We start from the raw sequence: 16,864 nt of genomic DNA on the forward strand, positions 1-16,864 counted from the left end.
TGTTTTAACGCATGATAAACAATAGGAATAGGAATTTTATAGAAAAAATGATCTTCTATCAATAATACGGTTGTTTTGATAGAACAAAATAAAGTTCATAGTCTGTGTACGTGACCCGGGAATAGGACCGGAGTACAATTTTCACCCAAGAAATGTCATCCTTTTTTAACCTCCAAGTTAGAGAGCGGTATATTTTTACTCGGAGAACGTATGCTTTTGACGTAAGATACGAAAAATGTTACGAACACCTTTGTGAAACGCACTTACGAAATTCGTAAGTTTGGCGTAACTTTTTCGTAAATATTTACGAACGTTCGTAGGTTACGAAGCTTGTGAAACGATACCCAGGACTGTAGAGCTGAATAATAATATTAAAGGTCTCTTGTTGAACTAGAATTTTACATAAACAATTGTTAATTTATCTATGACATTTTTCTAATAAGCAGGAATTTGAAACTTATAGTTGTAGCATTGTAGTGCCGTTACAAACGGAATGTTGATGTTGAAAAAATGTCGGCGTTTACAACCGATCCTTGTTGGACATAAACATGTTAACACTTCGAGTTATTCGATCATTTTAAGTAGGATTTTTATTGTTGGGACCAAATTTTCACTTCGTATTATCCGAGGTTTTCGAGTTTTCCGAATTCGAGTTTTCCGACTTTTTTTTTTTACCAAGAATTAAGAGAGAATTCGGCCGGGACTGACAAAGTACTTCGAGTTAAGCGGGGTATTCGAGTTTTCCGAGTTCGAGTTAACGAAGTTCCACTGTAGTTTAGTTTCCCTTGTAACAAATAAATTGAGTACGGTGAATAACCCCTCTAGTTAGCTCATTCTCGAACATTTATTCATTTTGCAGATCTAAAGCATTCTAGTGTTCTTTAAATGAATAATTTATACACTAATAAAATATCAGATCTAAACCTCATACTAAATAAAATACAGTATGAAGGCTAGTATTTCCATGAGTACATTTATGGTATATCTAATTATGCAACATAGGTTTCTGTAATATATATATGTAGATATATACTTACGGAAATCGGATGTTATATAATTTGACACTTGGTAATATAAGATAGTCCCTGAGATTAAAGAAAGGTATGCATATCGCTTTTGATCCAAAGAAAGATCAGCGGGTATACAAAAATGAGAGCCTGAGGTACAGGAAACGTTTTGTATTTCCGCCAGGAAATTACCATTTATTTACCCAAGTCCCAATCCAACCCCAACTCCTATTTTCCCACCCCTCAAAAATGTGGAAAATAGACTCCATGCACATTATATTGGGCATGTGCTGTCAGGTTACAATGCATGTGGCAACTTATTTTTATTTTAACAGAACTTGAAAAATAGCTTTTGCTTATTGTTATATAGCAAAGCACCAGTACAGATATCATCAATGATTTTCTGACGTTTTAAAACCTTCTACTGTATGAATCTGAAAGCCCTTTTTTTTGCATTTTTGTGTACAAACCACATTTTCTTCGTTTATTCATTCTGCAAACCAAACGTTTTGTATAGATAAAAAGGTAAATAATTCAGGAATCTTGAAAATTCTGTTTTAGTTCTATGAAGCCATATAATGTCATGAGGTAGGTTTTCCAAGTTATATCTTATTCATAGAAGTAAACCAGTGCAATAATTCTGATATAATCCCTAGTAAATTACCTTAGGGGCCCCGTAAAAACTCCATGTACCGAGTGCATTTCCTTCCGATATTTACAGTTGTGTAGGAATGCAATGAACGCTAGCACCTATATAGGTGATTTATTTCATCCATAATGCAATAAGAACGATACTTATAACAAGTACTAATGGAATTACGATAATATAAGTTGTACAGAACAAAAATATCGCACCGCGATATTAGTCAGAAGGACGATCTAGATCTAGGTCAAGTCTCGGCAAACTCGCTCGCAACTTCTTCATTGTTGTCGTAACCGTTTGAAAAAGTCACATTTGTTATATTCATGTCTCAACAGTAATTCTCCATATTTGTTTCATCCATTCACTGTCTACGTTTGGTATGAGACCCGTAACCCAGTTTAAATATACGCTAACGGCTTCAAATGCAAACCAATGTTGTTTACAGTCATGAGACGGGGCTGCGCTTGCAAACACGTATATATATACAAGTCAAAGTGTGTACAGTACAGTTATAATCCTACGGTTATACGATTAGAATTCCCCTAACAACTAATTAAAAAACATATATAAAACTTAAACTTGTATCATTATCTGGTTAAGGCTACTTCATAAGGAATACAGAAGTACAATTTCATGAAATAATCAGTGAAATTATAAAATAGTAAAAACACATAATAAACAACACGAACGCAAATATCCAATTTGAAGTTCCCATAAACGACGCGTGTACGTTAAGTTTATAACATTTCACTTACCATCAAACCACCGCGATAGCCAGGGTACAACCAAGCCCTGCCTTATGTACGTGCAAATGCCAGCTAGTACAATAACCTCAAATCCCCAAGCTTTGTGACAAACAATCTGTTCTCAACAGAATTCTGTACATACCCTTCCTTACTGGAATCACACTTCCAGCGACCGTGCCTATTAAAGCACCTCTCAGTAACTCCATTATTACCCGCGGTAGTGGTCCCTCCCGAACGCCAAGAATGTAAACCCACGTTACCGTCCGTAACGAGTCTCAGCCTTTTCAAAACAGCTTCTCGAACACACGGATGGTCAACGGCTTACCATTGTTAATTAACACACACCTGTTACCCGATCGATAAATTTGCTTTAGTAAAACATCCTCCGAATCTAAAGAGATATTGGCCGAAGCTATATATCTTGATATCATAGCGAGTGGACATGCTGAAGTACGACCCTAACTAATAACGACTTCATCCCCATGGTGATACTGATCTAATTTGCTCTTTCTTATAACAAACTTGAAATAATGATAAAAAATCCTAAGATCTGTGCAGCGCAAGCTGTTGAGCTCGCTAAACCTCAGAAACCCCGAGAAACAAACCAAAATCATAGCCAAGTCTCTAATTACAAGCAAATCGTTGATGAAATGAAAACTAGCCATTTCCTAAAACTTCCATGATATTTCTTATTGGTACTGTCACTTTTACTACCAACTGAGCGTTCAGCCAGCCCCTCAAAACATCCATACAAAGAAAACCCTGGTTCAATCCCGGAAGTCAGCATGACGTCATCAAGCGTATTACTCAATGCTATGCGTGTAATTATAACAAGCAGATTTTTTAGTATTTATGTTCTAAAGCCAATGCGTCAAGCTATCATGATGAATGGTGATTTACTGAAAACAACTATTGTCCCCCCTTCCCTTAGCTGTAACGTCTATACGCTTAAGACGTTGGTAACCTTAACAAAACCTGACAATAAACGGTCAGAAATGAAAAGTAATGACCAAAATGGCGCAGACGTCCAATCAGGAACAACCAAAGTACCATGAGAAGAATCTGACTTCATCTTTCGGACGTTGTCACACACCAATCTCGGTGGGGGCACCAACCAATTGTTAGACCCCGCCCAAGATATTGTAAATGCGTCTATAGCTTCGGTACCCAGGGACCACCACCTGGAATTAAAACGCGAACACTTTGCGTTGTAAACCGTGCCAAACCTATCAACTTCTCAAGACCCCCACTGCACCTGGCATAGATCGAAAACCCAGCCCTGAAATAACCAATCATCAGAATCAGTACATCTACCAAGATAATAGGCCGTGCCGTTAAGTGATCTCGGGACCCGTACATAAGTGAATACCAGTGTCTTAGCAGAAATCGTGCAACTAATGTGAAATGCTCTGTAGATTAGCCTTGCTACTACCGACTTCCACTATGGAACATGCATTCCTGTTGTCCATAAGCAACTTGACGTTCTTACCTGTAACGTCATTGGACACAGAATACAGAACTCACTTGGCTGCCCCTAATTCCCTCCATGTGGATCTCAGTAACATCTCAGTCACATCCCATGTGCCGACTACATCCTTTACAAAACTCAAATCGTCAATACTGGGAATAGTAGCGGTATACCTACCGTTAACCGTAACGGGACCCAACAGTGGGCTACCACCTGCGTACACACGCACGCGCTTTCACAATCCTCAAAATGTAAACAAACACCGGGGGACACAAACCTGCCGCAACCAATTCCAGACTGTGTAAATCCTGGTTTCCTTCAGCTGGAAACCAATTTCATTTAGTTTGTGAATATATCTCAGCCAGTATTTAATTTCCGCAACAGCAATGTTCGAAATCGTAACCCGAGTGTTCCAGCTCGCTCTGGACAAGATACACCTATACATATCACGTGTCCGTAATCTCGCTACTGGACCGACTACACTCTGCATGGATATTATTTTCCAGCCATAATGGCAACATACCTAACAGTGACTAACCGCTGACTGTGCTGTTCCACTAGAGTTATTGCATGTGCCAACATTCTATACAAACTCTCAACAGGTCGAGTCGATCGCTATATAAGGACATTAGAAATTGTTCGTATATAAATTAAAGTGGCATTACTTTTTGAAGTGAAGGAATTCCACTCGAGAAGCCCCCAATTACAACAGATAACCTAGTATGTATATAGAGGATCTTACATGAGTAGCTATGTCATATAGAATTTATCAGACTCGTTCAATAATTTGATATGTTCTAATAGAAAAATTAGGTCGATTATTAGTAACATTAAAATATGTCAACAACTCACAATTTTTAAATGTGAAAGCGCTAAACCATTGGTCTTTTGATCTTATAAAAAATATTCCTTAAATCAAAGTAAGAAAACTTCCCGTAGCTGAGAGAATGATGCAGTGAATTTAGAGAAAGATATCAAACAGTATGAGAATGGAATTGATTGCGGTAATTGACGAGCATATGAGAGTGATGCCTGTAGGTGTAAAAGATGAATGGGCGACAAGAATGAAAGTGGAGAAAATTAAATCAGCTAGCAAAACAATATTACTGCAATTTTTTACCAGTGTTCGGGAACTAGTAAATGAACAAATTGACTGAATTTGGATACCAGTTTTTGTGTCTTTGTCTATATCTAAGTTACAAATCCCAAAGGTAGAATCTTGAATGTATGTGTATAGTTAACATTTCGACAATTTATTCCGGTTGGTATGCGGTCATTATGGTAAATATGTCTTCATTGAGTTTGTTTACTGAAATTGGATTTGAGAAACTCCAGTTATATAATGAGTTGTATGACAGCATAATGCATGCTTGCTTATTTTTGCATAACACATTTGCGTACGAATCATCTTCCCCACTGTTACTTCCGTTTCCGGTTTTCCCTGTGTCCTAAGATCGTTGTCATTCCATGTGTCCTTATTTTTCATATCGCTTTACTATTGTTTTGTTGTAATGGATTACCAGAAACTGTTACATTGAATGATCCCCCAATATTGTAACATCTCACACTATTATAACACCCCCACTATTATAACACTTCCCACTATTATAACACCTCCCACTATTATAACACCTCCCACTATTATAACACCTCCCACTATTATAACACCCCCACTATTATAACACCTCCCACTATAACACTCCCACTATTATAACACCTCCCACTATTATAACACCCCCACTATTATAACACTATTCTAACACCTCCCACTATTATAACACCCGCACTATTATAACACCCCACACTAATATAACACCTCCCACTATTATAACATCCCCGCTATTATAACACCTCCCACTATTATAACACCTCCCACTATTATAACATCCCCGCTATTATGACACCTCCCACTATTATAACACCTCCCACTATTATGACACCTCCCACTATTATAACACCTCCCACTATTATAACACCCCCAACATGAACACCGTCCCAGGAGGAGAACAGCGGGCCACGATGAGAACACCGCCCAAGATGAGAACACCGCCCATAGGAAACCATCCCACTGATGAGAACACCTCTCACTAGGAGAACACCTGCCCACTATGATAACATCCCGCTATTAGGACACCGCCCACGAGTAGAACACCGCCAACTAGTATAACACCGCCCACGAGTAGAACACCCCAAGAGTAGAACACCGCGCACAGGAGAACACCGCCCATGATTGAGAACACGAGAAAACACAGCCCAGGAGTAGAACACCCAACAGAGAAACACCGCCCACGAGAACGCGCCCCACGAGAGAACACCCACACGAGGAGAACACCGCCCATGAGGAACACCGCCCACGAGGAGAACACAGCCCAGGAGGAGAACACCCCACGAGGAGAACACCGCCCACGAGAACGCCGCCCACGAGGAGAACACCGCACCAACGAGGAGAACACACGCCCACGAGGGAACACATCCCCACTATTATAACACTATTATAACACCTCCCACTATTATAACACCCCCCACTATTATAACACCCCACTATTATAACACCCCCCACTATTATAACACCCCACTATTATAACACCTTCCTCTATCATAACACTCCCCACTATTATAACACTATTATAACACCCCCACTATTATAACACCTCCCACTATTATAACATCCTCGCTATTATAACACCTCCCACTATTATAACACTTCCCACTATTATAACACCCCCACTATTATAACACTATTCTAACACCTCTCACTATTATAACACCCGCACTATTATAACACCCCACACTATTATAACACCTCCCACTATTATAATATCCCCGCTATTATAACACCCCCACTATTATAACACCTCCCACTATTATAACACTTCCCACTATTATAACACTATTCTAACACCTCTCACTATTATAACACCCGCACTATTATAACACCCCACACTATTATAACACCTCCCACTATTATAATATCCCCGCTATTATAACACCTCCCACGAGGATAACACCTTCCCCACGATTATAACAACCTCCCATTATTATAACACCTCCCACGAGATAACACCTCGCACGAGTAGAACACCGCCCACAAGGAGAACAAATCGCATGAGGAGAACCACCCCCACGTAGTTATGAACACCGCCACTAGGATAACACCGTCTCACTATTAGAACACCGCCAACATATAACATGCCCCGCTAGGATAAACACCCCCACTATTATAACACCTCCCACTATTATAACACCTCCCAATATTATAACACCTCCCAATATTATAACACCTCCCACTATTATAACACCCCCACTATTATAACACCTCCCCACTATTATAACACCCCCACTATTATAACACCTCCCACTATTTTAACACCTTCCATTTGTATAATACCTCCCACTATTATAACACCTCCACTATTGTAAATCATACCATTTTGATAACTCAGTAATCATAAATATACCAATTTAATACAAAAGACAAAAGAATGCCAATTTACTGCAAGATATTTATTATTTTGATATGTATTCAACGATTCATATATTTTTCACAAACCATAGTCGTCTCATATTCAATCCTTCTATTGAACGGTAAACGTTGAATAGTTTCGGTCTGATAAATATTAATGAGACTCATGGATTGATAATATATTTAACATATATCAAGGTGCATATATAGCAAAATATCGTTAACCATGCTAATCCCCTCGCTACTCAAGTACACATGCCGAATGTTCCTCAAATGACCCAGGAAGGCCAATATATCAGCTATAAAAAGAATTATGGGATGGGTTTATTATTAGACAATGAAATAGTTTATGGTACAATGTCCACAGAAATACAATAGATATCGATTGGCTTATTGGTCGATAAATGCTTGTATTTTTTGTTACACATACAACTAGTATGATGATAATTAATAAAAAATAAGGTCACTAGATCAAGGAGAAGGATTTTACAATAAATAACAATAAAGACATTGACCTTGACTTTGACCTTAGTCCCGTGAAACACAAACTTTGTTCAGGTATTCCTACTCCGGACCAACAACTGAAGTTTGATAAAAGCATTGAAAATGTGGTTGTTTCTGATACGGCAGATATTTTCAATAAATATCAACGTTAACCTTCAATTTATCATCCTGAAACACGCACTCGTTCCAAGATTTTTATCTTTTTACTAATATGAAACCTTTGACCAAATGCTTTTCAAAGAAAAATGCTATTAAATCGTTAAGGTGAAAATAAGTACCTACTTTGTAAGGATAGACAAACTTATGTACGAACAACCGTGAACGCGACAACCCATATTGAACAAGTTAAGGACTGATGTTATATATTCAGGATGTATGTGATCATCCATAATAAAATTATGACAGATCATATATATTTCAAACCTGTGACATTAAATGCGTAGCGAGGGGGATAACGATTGGTAATAAAACTTTAGAACTGGTCATATCTGGTAACAGTCCAGTTCCTTATATAATAAATCATATTGAAAATCTAGGACTGGTCATATCTTTTCAATTATGTCCAGTTCCTTATACAGTATAACAAATCAAACTAAAATTTTAGGACTGATGATATCTTTTCAAACATGTCCAGTTCCTTATATAATAAATCACAATAAACGTTTAGGACTGATCATATCTTTTCACACATATCCAGCTCCTTATATAATAAATAACAATAAAAGTTTAGGACTGATCATATCTTTTCAAACAAGACCAGTTCCTTATATAACAAATTATAATGAAAATTTAGGACTGATCATATCTTTTCAAACATGTCCAGTTCCTTATATAACGAATTATAATAAAAAATTAGGACTGATAATATATTTTCAAACATGTCCAGTTCCTTATATAATAAATCACAATACAATTTTAGGACTGATCATATCTTTTCAAACATGTCCATGTCCTTATATAACAAATCATAATGTTTAGGACTGAGAGAACTCCAAACATTGAGTAAAATTCATCCTACAAATTAAAACTCCCTTAATATGAAATACCATAATATGATTCCCGTGGTTCAATAAAAACCAATAAAAAACAAAATACGTGCATACAATTAAAAATGATATATATACATCGCAAGTTTTAATTATAAGTATTTATATAGTGATACGATTGCCTTCTAGCTTCGCACTAGTTCCCTTTAGCTCAGTCGGTAAAGCAGCTGTCCAGTAAATCCGGGTGTCGCGGGTTCGATCCCGGTGAAGGCACATTGCTTTTCTGTTACATCGGTTGACCACTCCAAGTACAAGCTATAAGGAGATGAGAGGATTCGTTGGGGATAAAACCTGGGTTTAATGTGTGTTTGTGGCGAACACATTTGAAAAGTGAGGAATAGTGGGGCAGTTTTTAATAGTTAATAGGGTCACCAGTAAGAGGACCAGTAAGCAGAGGGTCGGTATGATATGTACGATCATCTAGAATCCGATAATGCGCTACAGTCTATATGTATTTGGATTAGGACCTTCTATATCCTACTATTAGTTTCAAAAATCTGAGAATATGGTAGTCTAATAAACACTGCGATAGGTCGCGATAGGCCTGTAGCCGATAACTAGCCTATTACAGAAGCCTTTTTACTCTCCGAATCGTGATATGGTTACAGTACAAAGTACATAAGCGCAAGCAGTACAACCAACTGGAGCACTTCGCATTCGTCTGCTGTCGATAGGGTAAACAACATAGCCATCACCAGTCCATTCCACGCGGATTTGAAGTATTTCGCTATGTTTATGAAGAGCTATGTGAAGTTATATAAATGTTACTTACATTTTTTTTAAATTTTAGTTTTGATTTATGTTTACTTGTAAAGATAAACAGAAAAAAAACTTAGGTGTGTACCGGTACATAAGAAGTAGATTAATTTTTTTTTTTTTTTTTTGACGAATTCATTATATTTACGAAAGACCCCGATAAAGTCATATTATCTACCATTTTTTCACGTATTAGGTAGTAGGTAGTATGAGGTCTGTTAAGATAAATGCATTGCTAAATAGTGGTAACTAATTACTCAGTAAGCATATTGTGAACTACATAGTGTATAGTCACTTGTCGAGTTGTTGTTTGTGTGTAGCTGATGAGATGTATTGATGAATGATGATCGACGCCGTAGACTCTTCTTCATATTCATTATGTACAAGTTCTATACATATATGGTATTTACAAAGTGCATGTTCAGTGAGAGCGAGAGTGTCCCCGCCCGGCCTACTGGCCGGACCGTCCCGAGGACCAGTCACCTCTCTCCCTCTGGTCCTAACTCACTCTTCTTGTCTTACTGCATACTTTTATATGCTAGGGACGATGTGAATTACATAATCCAAATCACTAAATTCTAGGTAAATATATAACTTGTGTCCAAATAGACAGAGTTCTGATGTAAATAGCATTGCATACCCAGGGGCAGTGTCCGTGTCAACAGGTAGTGGCCACGTTTACAAATATACTGCCTTTAGGACATACCGTGCCATCTGAATATCAATTTCCGCACTCTTAATATTTTTTATAAATTTCAAAATAAATCATTATACTTCATTCGTCCCTTTGTCAAAAATGATTTCAAATTAGATATAATTTGACATCATACTACTGGATTTTTAAAATAAATAATTATTGGTTCAATATTCTTAAATATCAGACATTGCATTTATGAGTCATTGACTTTGCAGTGGTACAATATTTTTTTCTTTTGTAATCTAAATAGATATGTTATATGTCAAACGTATAAACATTTCAATTCATATAATTCCAGAGGTAGCTACATGGGTTCTGTCACCTATATATAATTTTCTATATATATATATATATATAAACTTATAAGTAAAGAGAAGACCTTAAAATAATAGTATATATGTTCAAAACACATGAACCTGTGTATACTATATGTTGTGTTTTATCTAAGTTCATTACGATTTTTATGGATTTTACATTCTCAGGTTTTCTCTGGCTGTTTTTAATTTTTATTTTGGACAGTTATGATCCCGTCAAGCTACAAATGTAAATATGCTTGCAATTCATTGTGACGATGTTAGTGGTAAGTTTAACCATTTTAAACCGTACGAATTTGACGTAAGATACGAAAAAAATACGATCATCCTTGTGAAAAGGACTTGCGAACTTCGTAAGTTTTGCGTTACTTTTTCGTAAATATTTACAAACGTTCGTAAGTTACGAAGCTTTGTGAAACGATACCCAAGGTCTTAAAACCACACGTTCTTCCTCTTATCCAGCAACGTAACCTTACGTAACCTTACGTTGCAGCAGGACAACACGAGGCCCCATGTTGCTAGGGTTCCTCCTGACTTTCTGGCTCAAAGCAACATTCCAGTTCTTGTGTTGCCCCACAGTCCAGTTATTTCCAAAATCGAGCATTTGTGGGATGAGCTAGACAGGAGGGTTAGGAAGCGCGTCAACGTCCTAAACAACGTCGCTCAACTCACACAGGCCCTTATTCAGGAGTGGAATAATATCCCTCAAAGGGCAATAAACACCTTGATGGGGTCAATGTTAGAGAGAGAGAGTAAGAGCAGCGACTGATGCCAGGGGTGGGCACACACGCTACTGATTTGGATCAGGAAATGGCGTAGGGTACCCTTGTTTTAACGGTATTCAACCGTCATTTGTGATAGGACAACAAAAACACTCAAAATGTATTCCGTAATGATGAAATAATCGAGAAACCAACATCATGAACATATCATCAAAGAATCATGTAAAATAATAACCATCGAAAATAAATTTCAACAGGAAAGCTTATTTTGATATTTATTAAATCAAAAGCTGGTTGTCAGATGACAGAATGGTTACACGCTTGCCTTTCACCTAGGCAGTCGATGTTCGATTCCCCGACTAGACATGAACGGTATTAATTGGGTCACCTACCTGTCCACGTGAGTAAACCGGAAACCCTGGTTTACCCCCAAAGTAAGACCAGTGGCGCGCTTCCATCCAGACCAACATTAGTGATTAATAGAAGTTGATATAACAAAGGTTATAGAATAAATAAAATGTATCGATTTGATACTTGTAGTGGTGCTGTACTACCATTATCAATAACAGTGCCAAGACAATGTGTCCCTTCTTTGTCACAAATAGATAAACTTGATTTTAATATGCAAGATTCGATCGGCTGCCTCCCGCGGTTGCCGACGAAAACCTTGCGATATAACTGCTTGTTCAATCTGTTAAATGCTTACAATGAATATTAACAAAGTCTGTGTATAAAAGCTTGTGTCTATCAAACGTTTTTCTTTAAAGTCTATACATACTTCTGTTTAAAATGATTCATTATTAAAGCACTTATAATGCAACTTGTCCTTAACCTATTCCTCTCCGTCTCTCTGAAGTAGTCCTGCCATTACCTATCAAATTGGTGTTTTGTACCGTTATAATAGAACTCATTGTTATCGAACTACGTCATCAGACAAACTCACATTGTTTCCGCTAATGTTTATATATGGACATTTTTGTGATATAAAACACAAAATATGAGAGAAAAAAGGTTTGCTTTTTTTAGCTATTGTTTACATTATTGCGTCCCAAGTTTGTATTTTGAAAGGATCGTACGACAAAGTCACAAAACCTGTTCAGTTGTCCAATGTCATATGTGAGTTATCTAACTTGACTCAACATAACTTAACTTAACTCAACATCCGTTCTCTTCCTCTTAATTCATCCTGCGACAAACCGAAGGCCAGTAGCATTATTCATATATATTCAATAGAGGGCTGGAAAAATGCTTTTGTTATTTGAATCATTGATTTGATTTAGAATTTAGATTTTAATATCGTTTCTAAAGGTCAGGCAAAATCTATGTTGATCTAGAAACAGTTATAAAGTCTCGACACAACAACCTGCATTGTACCACATCTTAGAGTCTGGTGGAACATACCACAGCCATACTGGTCGAGTGAGTCATACCACAGTCATACTGGTCGGGTGAGCCATACCACAGTCATAATGGTCGAGTGAGTCATACCACAGTCATACCGGTCGAATGAGTCATACCACATTCATAACGGTCGAGTGTGTCATACCACAGTCATACTGGTCGAGTGAGCCATACCACAGTCATACTGGTCGAGTGAGCCATACCACAGTCATACTGGTCGAGTGTGTCACACCACAGTTATACCGGTCGAGTGAGTCATACCACAGTCATACTGGTCGAGTGAGCCATACCACAGTCATACTGGTCGAGTGAGCCATACCACAGTCATACTGGTCGAGAGAGCCATACCACAGTCATACTGGTCGAGTGTGTCACACCACAGCCATACTGGTCGAGTGTGTCACACCACAGTTATACCGGTCGAGTGAGTCATACCACAGTCATACTGGTCGAGTGAGCCATACCACAGTCATACTGGTCGAGTGAGCCATACCACAGCCATACCGGTCGAGTGAGTCATACCACAGTCATACCGGTCGAGTGAGTCATACCACATTCATAACGGTCGAGTGTGTCATACCACAGTCATACTGGTCGAGTGAGCCATACCACAGTCATACTGGTCGAGTGAGTCATACCACAGTCATACCGGTCGAGTGAGTCATACCACATTCATAACGGTCGAGTGTGTCATACCACAGTCATACTGGTCGAGTGAGCCATACCACAGTCATACTGGTCGAGTGAGCCATACCACAGTCATACTGGTCGAGTGTGTCATACCACAGTCATACTGGTCGGGTGAGCCATACCACAGTCATACTGGTCGAGAGAGCCATACCACAGTAATACTGGTCGAGTGTGTCACACCACAGCCATACTGGTCGAGTGTGTCACACCACAGTTATACCGGTCGAGTGAGTCATACCACAGTCATACTGGTCGAGTGAGCCATACCACAGTCATACTGGTCGAGTGAGCCATACCACAGCCATACCGGTCGAGTGAGCCATACCACAGTCATACTGGTCGAGTGAGCCATACCACAGTCATACTGGTCGAGTGAGTCATACCACAGTCATACTGGTCGAGTGAGTCATACCACAATCATACTGGTCGAGTGAGCCATACCACAGTCATACTGGTCGGGTGAGCCATACAACAGTCATACCGGTCGAGTGAGCCATACCACAGTCATACTGGTCGAGTGTGTCATACCACAGTCATACTGGTCGAGTGTGTCATACCACAGTCATAATGGTCGGGTGTGTCATACCACAGTCATACTGGTCGAGTGTGTCATACCACAGTCATACTGGTCGGGTGAGCCATACCACAGTCATACTGGTCGAGTGTGTCATACCACAGTCATAATGGTCGGGTGTGTCATACCACAGTCATACTGGTCGAGTGTGTCACACCACAGTTATACTGGTCGAGTGTGTCATACCACAGTCATACTGGTCGAGTGTGTCATACCACAGTCATACTGGTCGGGTGAGCCATACCACAGTCATACTGGTCGAGTGTGTCATACCACAGTCATAATGGTCGAGTGAGCCATACCACAGTCATACTGATCGAGTGTGTCATACCTCAGTCATACTGGTCGAGTGTGTCATACCACAGTCATACTGGTCGAGTGTGTCATACCACAGTCATACTGGTCGAGTGTGTCATACCACAGTCATACTGGTCGAGTGAGTCATACCACAGTTTCCTAAGTAATATTCTAACCTAGTGAAGTGTGTCTTGCTATGCTTTAAGCTTGTCAACTGTGTTAACATAAGTAATTTTAAAAAGCGTGTGTTTTTTCAGGTTTCCTCGAAGGTCGGATAATGCATTTCCTATCTAGGTAAATTTCGATATAAATTCTAAGCTTAATTGTTTTCTAAGTTAATGCCCTCCGCATTTGATAGATAGTCTGAGTTGTAGATTAATCGTTATACTTGATATAAACAGTTAACTGTATATTTGTTTATCCTCCCGATCGGAGATGTAGATTAATCGTTATACTTGATATAAACAGTTAACTGTATTTGTATCCTCCCGATCGGAGATCGGAAGAGAATGATGCCATCACACTCGTCAGGATACCAATCACTCTGCCACGCCTTCCAATTTATATTCCAGAATAAAACTGCTTAGAACAGCTTTTATGTTTGAATACCAAAGATCGCTAAAATCAACACCACAGAACGATAGATTAGTTATTGTTGAACATGCAAAAATTGATTGAAACTAAATAAGTCATATTAGTCGATATCTCTCTCGCAAAGTTCATGCTCGTATTTCTCGCCATATTCACCCTTCGCCCTCCCTCCGAGTGCGTCGCCACGCCACCTAATACAAGGGGATGTTAGTCATGCGCCCTCCAAGTCCGTCAACCTTCTCCACGGTGTTGAGGTCTTCAAATAATAATGATCAATCAGTTTCCTCATGATATTTCAAGCTCATTTCAAACAAATTTAGCCAGACAATACTTGTAAAAGTGCTTAGTTTAATTTTTTTGCGAGAACTGTTTTAAAATTGAATTCCATTGAATCATCAAAAATCATCATGAAAATATTTACTGATCGTGTTTGAAATGATGCATGGTTGATGTCACCAAATAAAGAGACATTATTACTTTTAATGTGAATAGCAACTGGTAGGCAGTATATCTTGTTACATATGTATTTGGAATAAAGTGTATTAGTTACATACTTTTTATATTTTATTTTCAACATTAGATCCTATTCTTCAAAATGCTTCTTTACTAATATTCTTTGATCCTCTCTCAATTCTTCAGAAAACAGAAAATTTAAAATGTTCCATTTCGCTTTACAGATAAGTGTGTTCCAGTTTACATCATGGCTGTAGTGAAAATTGGACTGTTTTTGCTACTTCTACTCAGTACCGGAATGACTGTTCTCGGAGAAGGAGGGGGGATGGACGAATGGATTAGGTTGACCAACTCGCTGTTTTCTAACTACACAAATGAGATATACCCTCTGTACAACTTCAGGGACACACTAGACATTGATATATCCATGTTTCTTCTGTCCATAATCGACTTCGACGAACTATCCGGTATCATAACACTTAGCGCAGGAGTTACACTAACATGGCGAGACTATCGGTTGCAATGGACACCAAACGAATACGGAGGGATTAAGAAAATAAGAGTTAATTCGAAGAGAGTTTGGAAACCAAAGGTATACGTAATCACAGCTGCCGATGACTTAAGACAATTTGGTAGTGATGAATATGACCTTGACATTTCGTATACTGGTGAATGTGTGTTTATTCCAGGAAAACTTTTGAAATCCACGTGTACAGTGGATATGTCGAGATTTCCCGTCGACACTCAAATATGCGGTATACAAATGATACTTTGGAGATCACCTAACAATGTGCAGCTATCCTTTAGAAAGTCGCATGTTTTGATGACGTGGTATTCGACAAACGGAGAATGGAATATTGACAAAACGAATGTCTCCTATTATATGGGGTATGGCTCACCATCCAAGACTCTGGAGTTTGCGATTCAAATATCTCGAAGATATCTTTATTTTATCGTATCAATGACTGTACCTGTCATGTTGTTGTGCTTTCTCAATCCGTTCGTGTTTCTCCTGCCCTCCTCTTCGGGAGAAAGGATTTCTTACACTATCACCATGTTCCTGTCTCTAGCTGTCTACATGACTCTCATTGGAGACATCCTCCCGAAAGTGTCGGAAAACATGGCTGGGATGTCCTACTTTCTACTGGCAGTCTTATTCTACAGCGGCCTCCTGATCATACTGACGATATTTACACTACGATGTGAATCAATCGCAGATGTTTCTCAGTTTCCGAGGTGGTTAAGACACCTTGCTCGCTGTAGTTGTAAACTCAAGAAAACCAAGGTTGTCAGCAGGACAAAGTCGGCCAAGGTTTTCACGGTAAGAGAGCTGGGGGAAAATGAAGATGATACGGCGATTGACGATGACCCGGAGTGTTTGTGTATTCAACACAAAGACGTGATGGGAGTCATTGATAGATCCCTGTTTGTTTCCTCATTACTGGCTATCTCTGTAATCACTGCGTGGTTTCTGCTTACATATCACTCATAG

General features: G+C 38.8%; 1 protein-coding gene across 1 annotated transcript; it reads left to right on the top strand.

The window, feature by feature from the left end:
• The first annotated feature begins 16,333 nt into the window (after positions 1–16,333).
• On the top strand, positions 16,334–16,864 carry LOC117332907 (neuronal acetylcholine receptor subunit alpha-7-like). The gene has a single exon (XM_033891972.1). The coding sequence runs from the start codon at positions 16,334–16,336 to the stop codon at positions 16,862–16,864; it is 531 nt and encodes a 176-aa protein (XP_033747863.1).

Source organism: Pecten maximus, chromosome 8 (assembly GCF_902652985.1).
Source record: "Pecten maximus chromosome 8, xPecMax1.1, whole genome shotgun sequence".
Taxonomy (NCBI): domain Eukaryota; kingdom Metazoa; phylum Mollusca; class Bivalvia; order Pectinida; family Pectinidae; genus Pecten; species Pecten maximus.

Bases quoted from the DNA above. Each gene is read 5' to 3' on its own strand.
- LOC117332907 (XM_033891972.1), top strand. From the start codon at position 16,334: ATGACTGTACCTGTCATGTTGTTGTGCTTTCTCAATCCGTTCGTGTTT.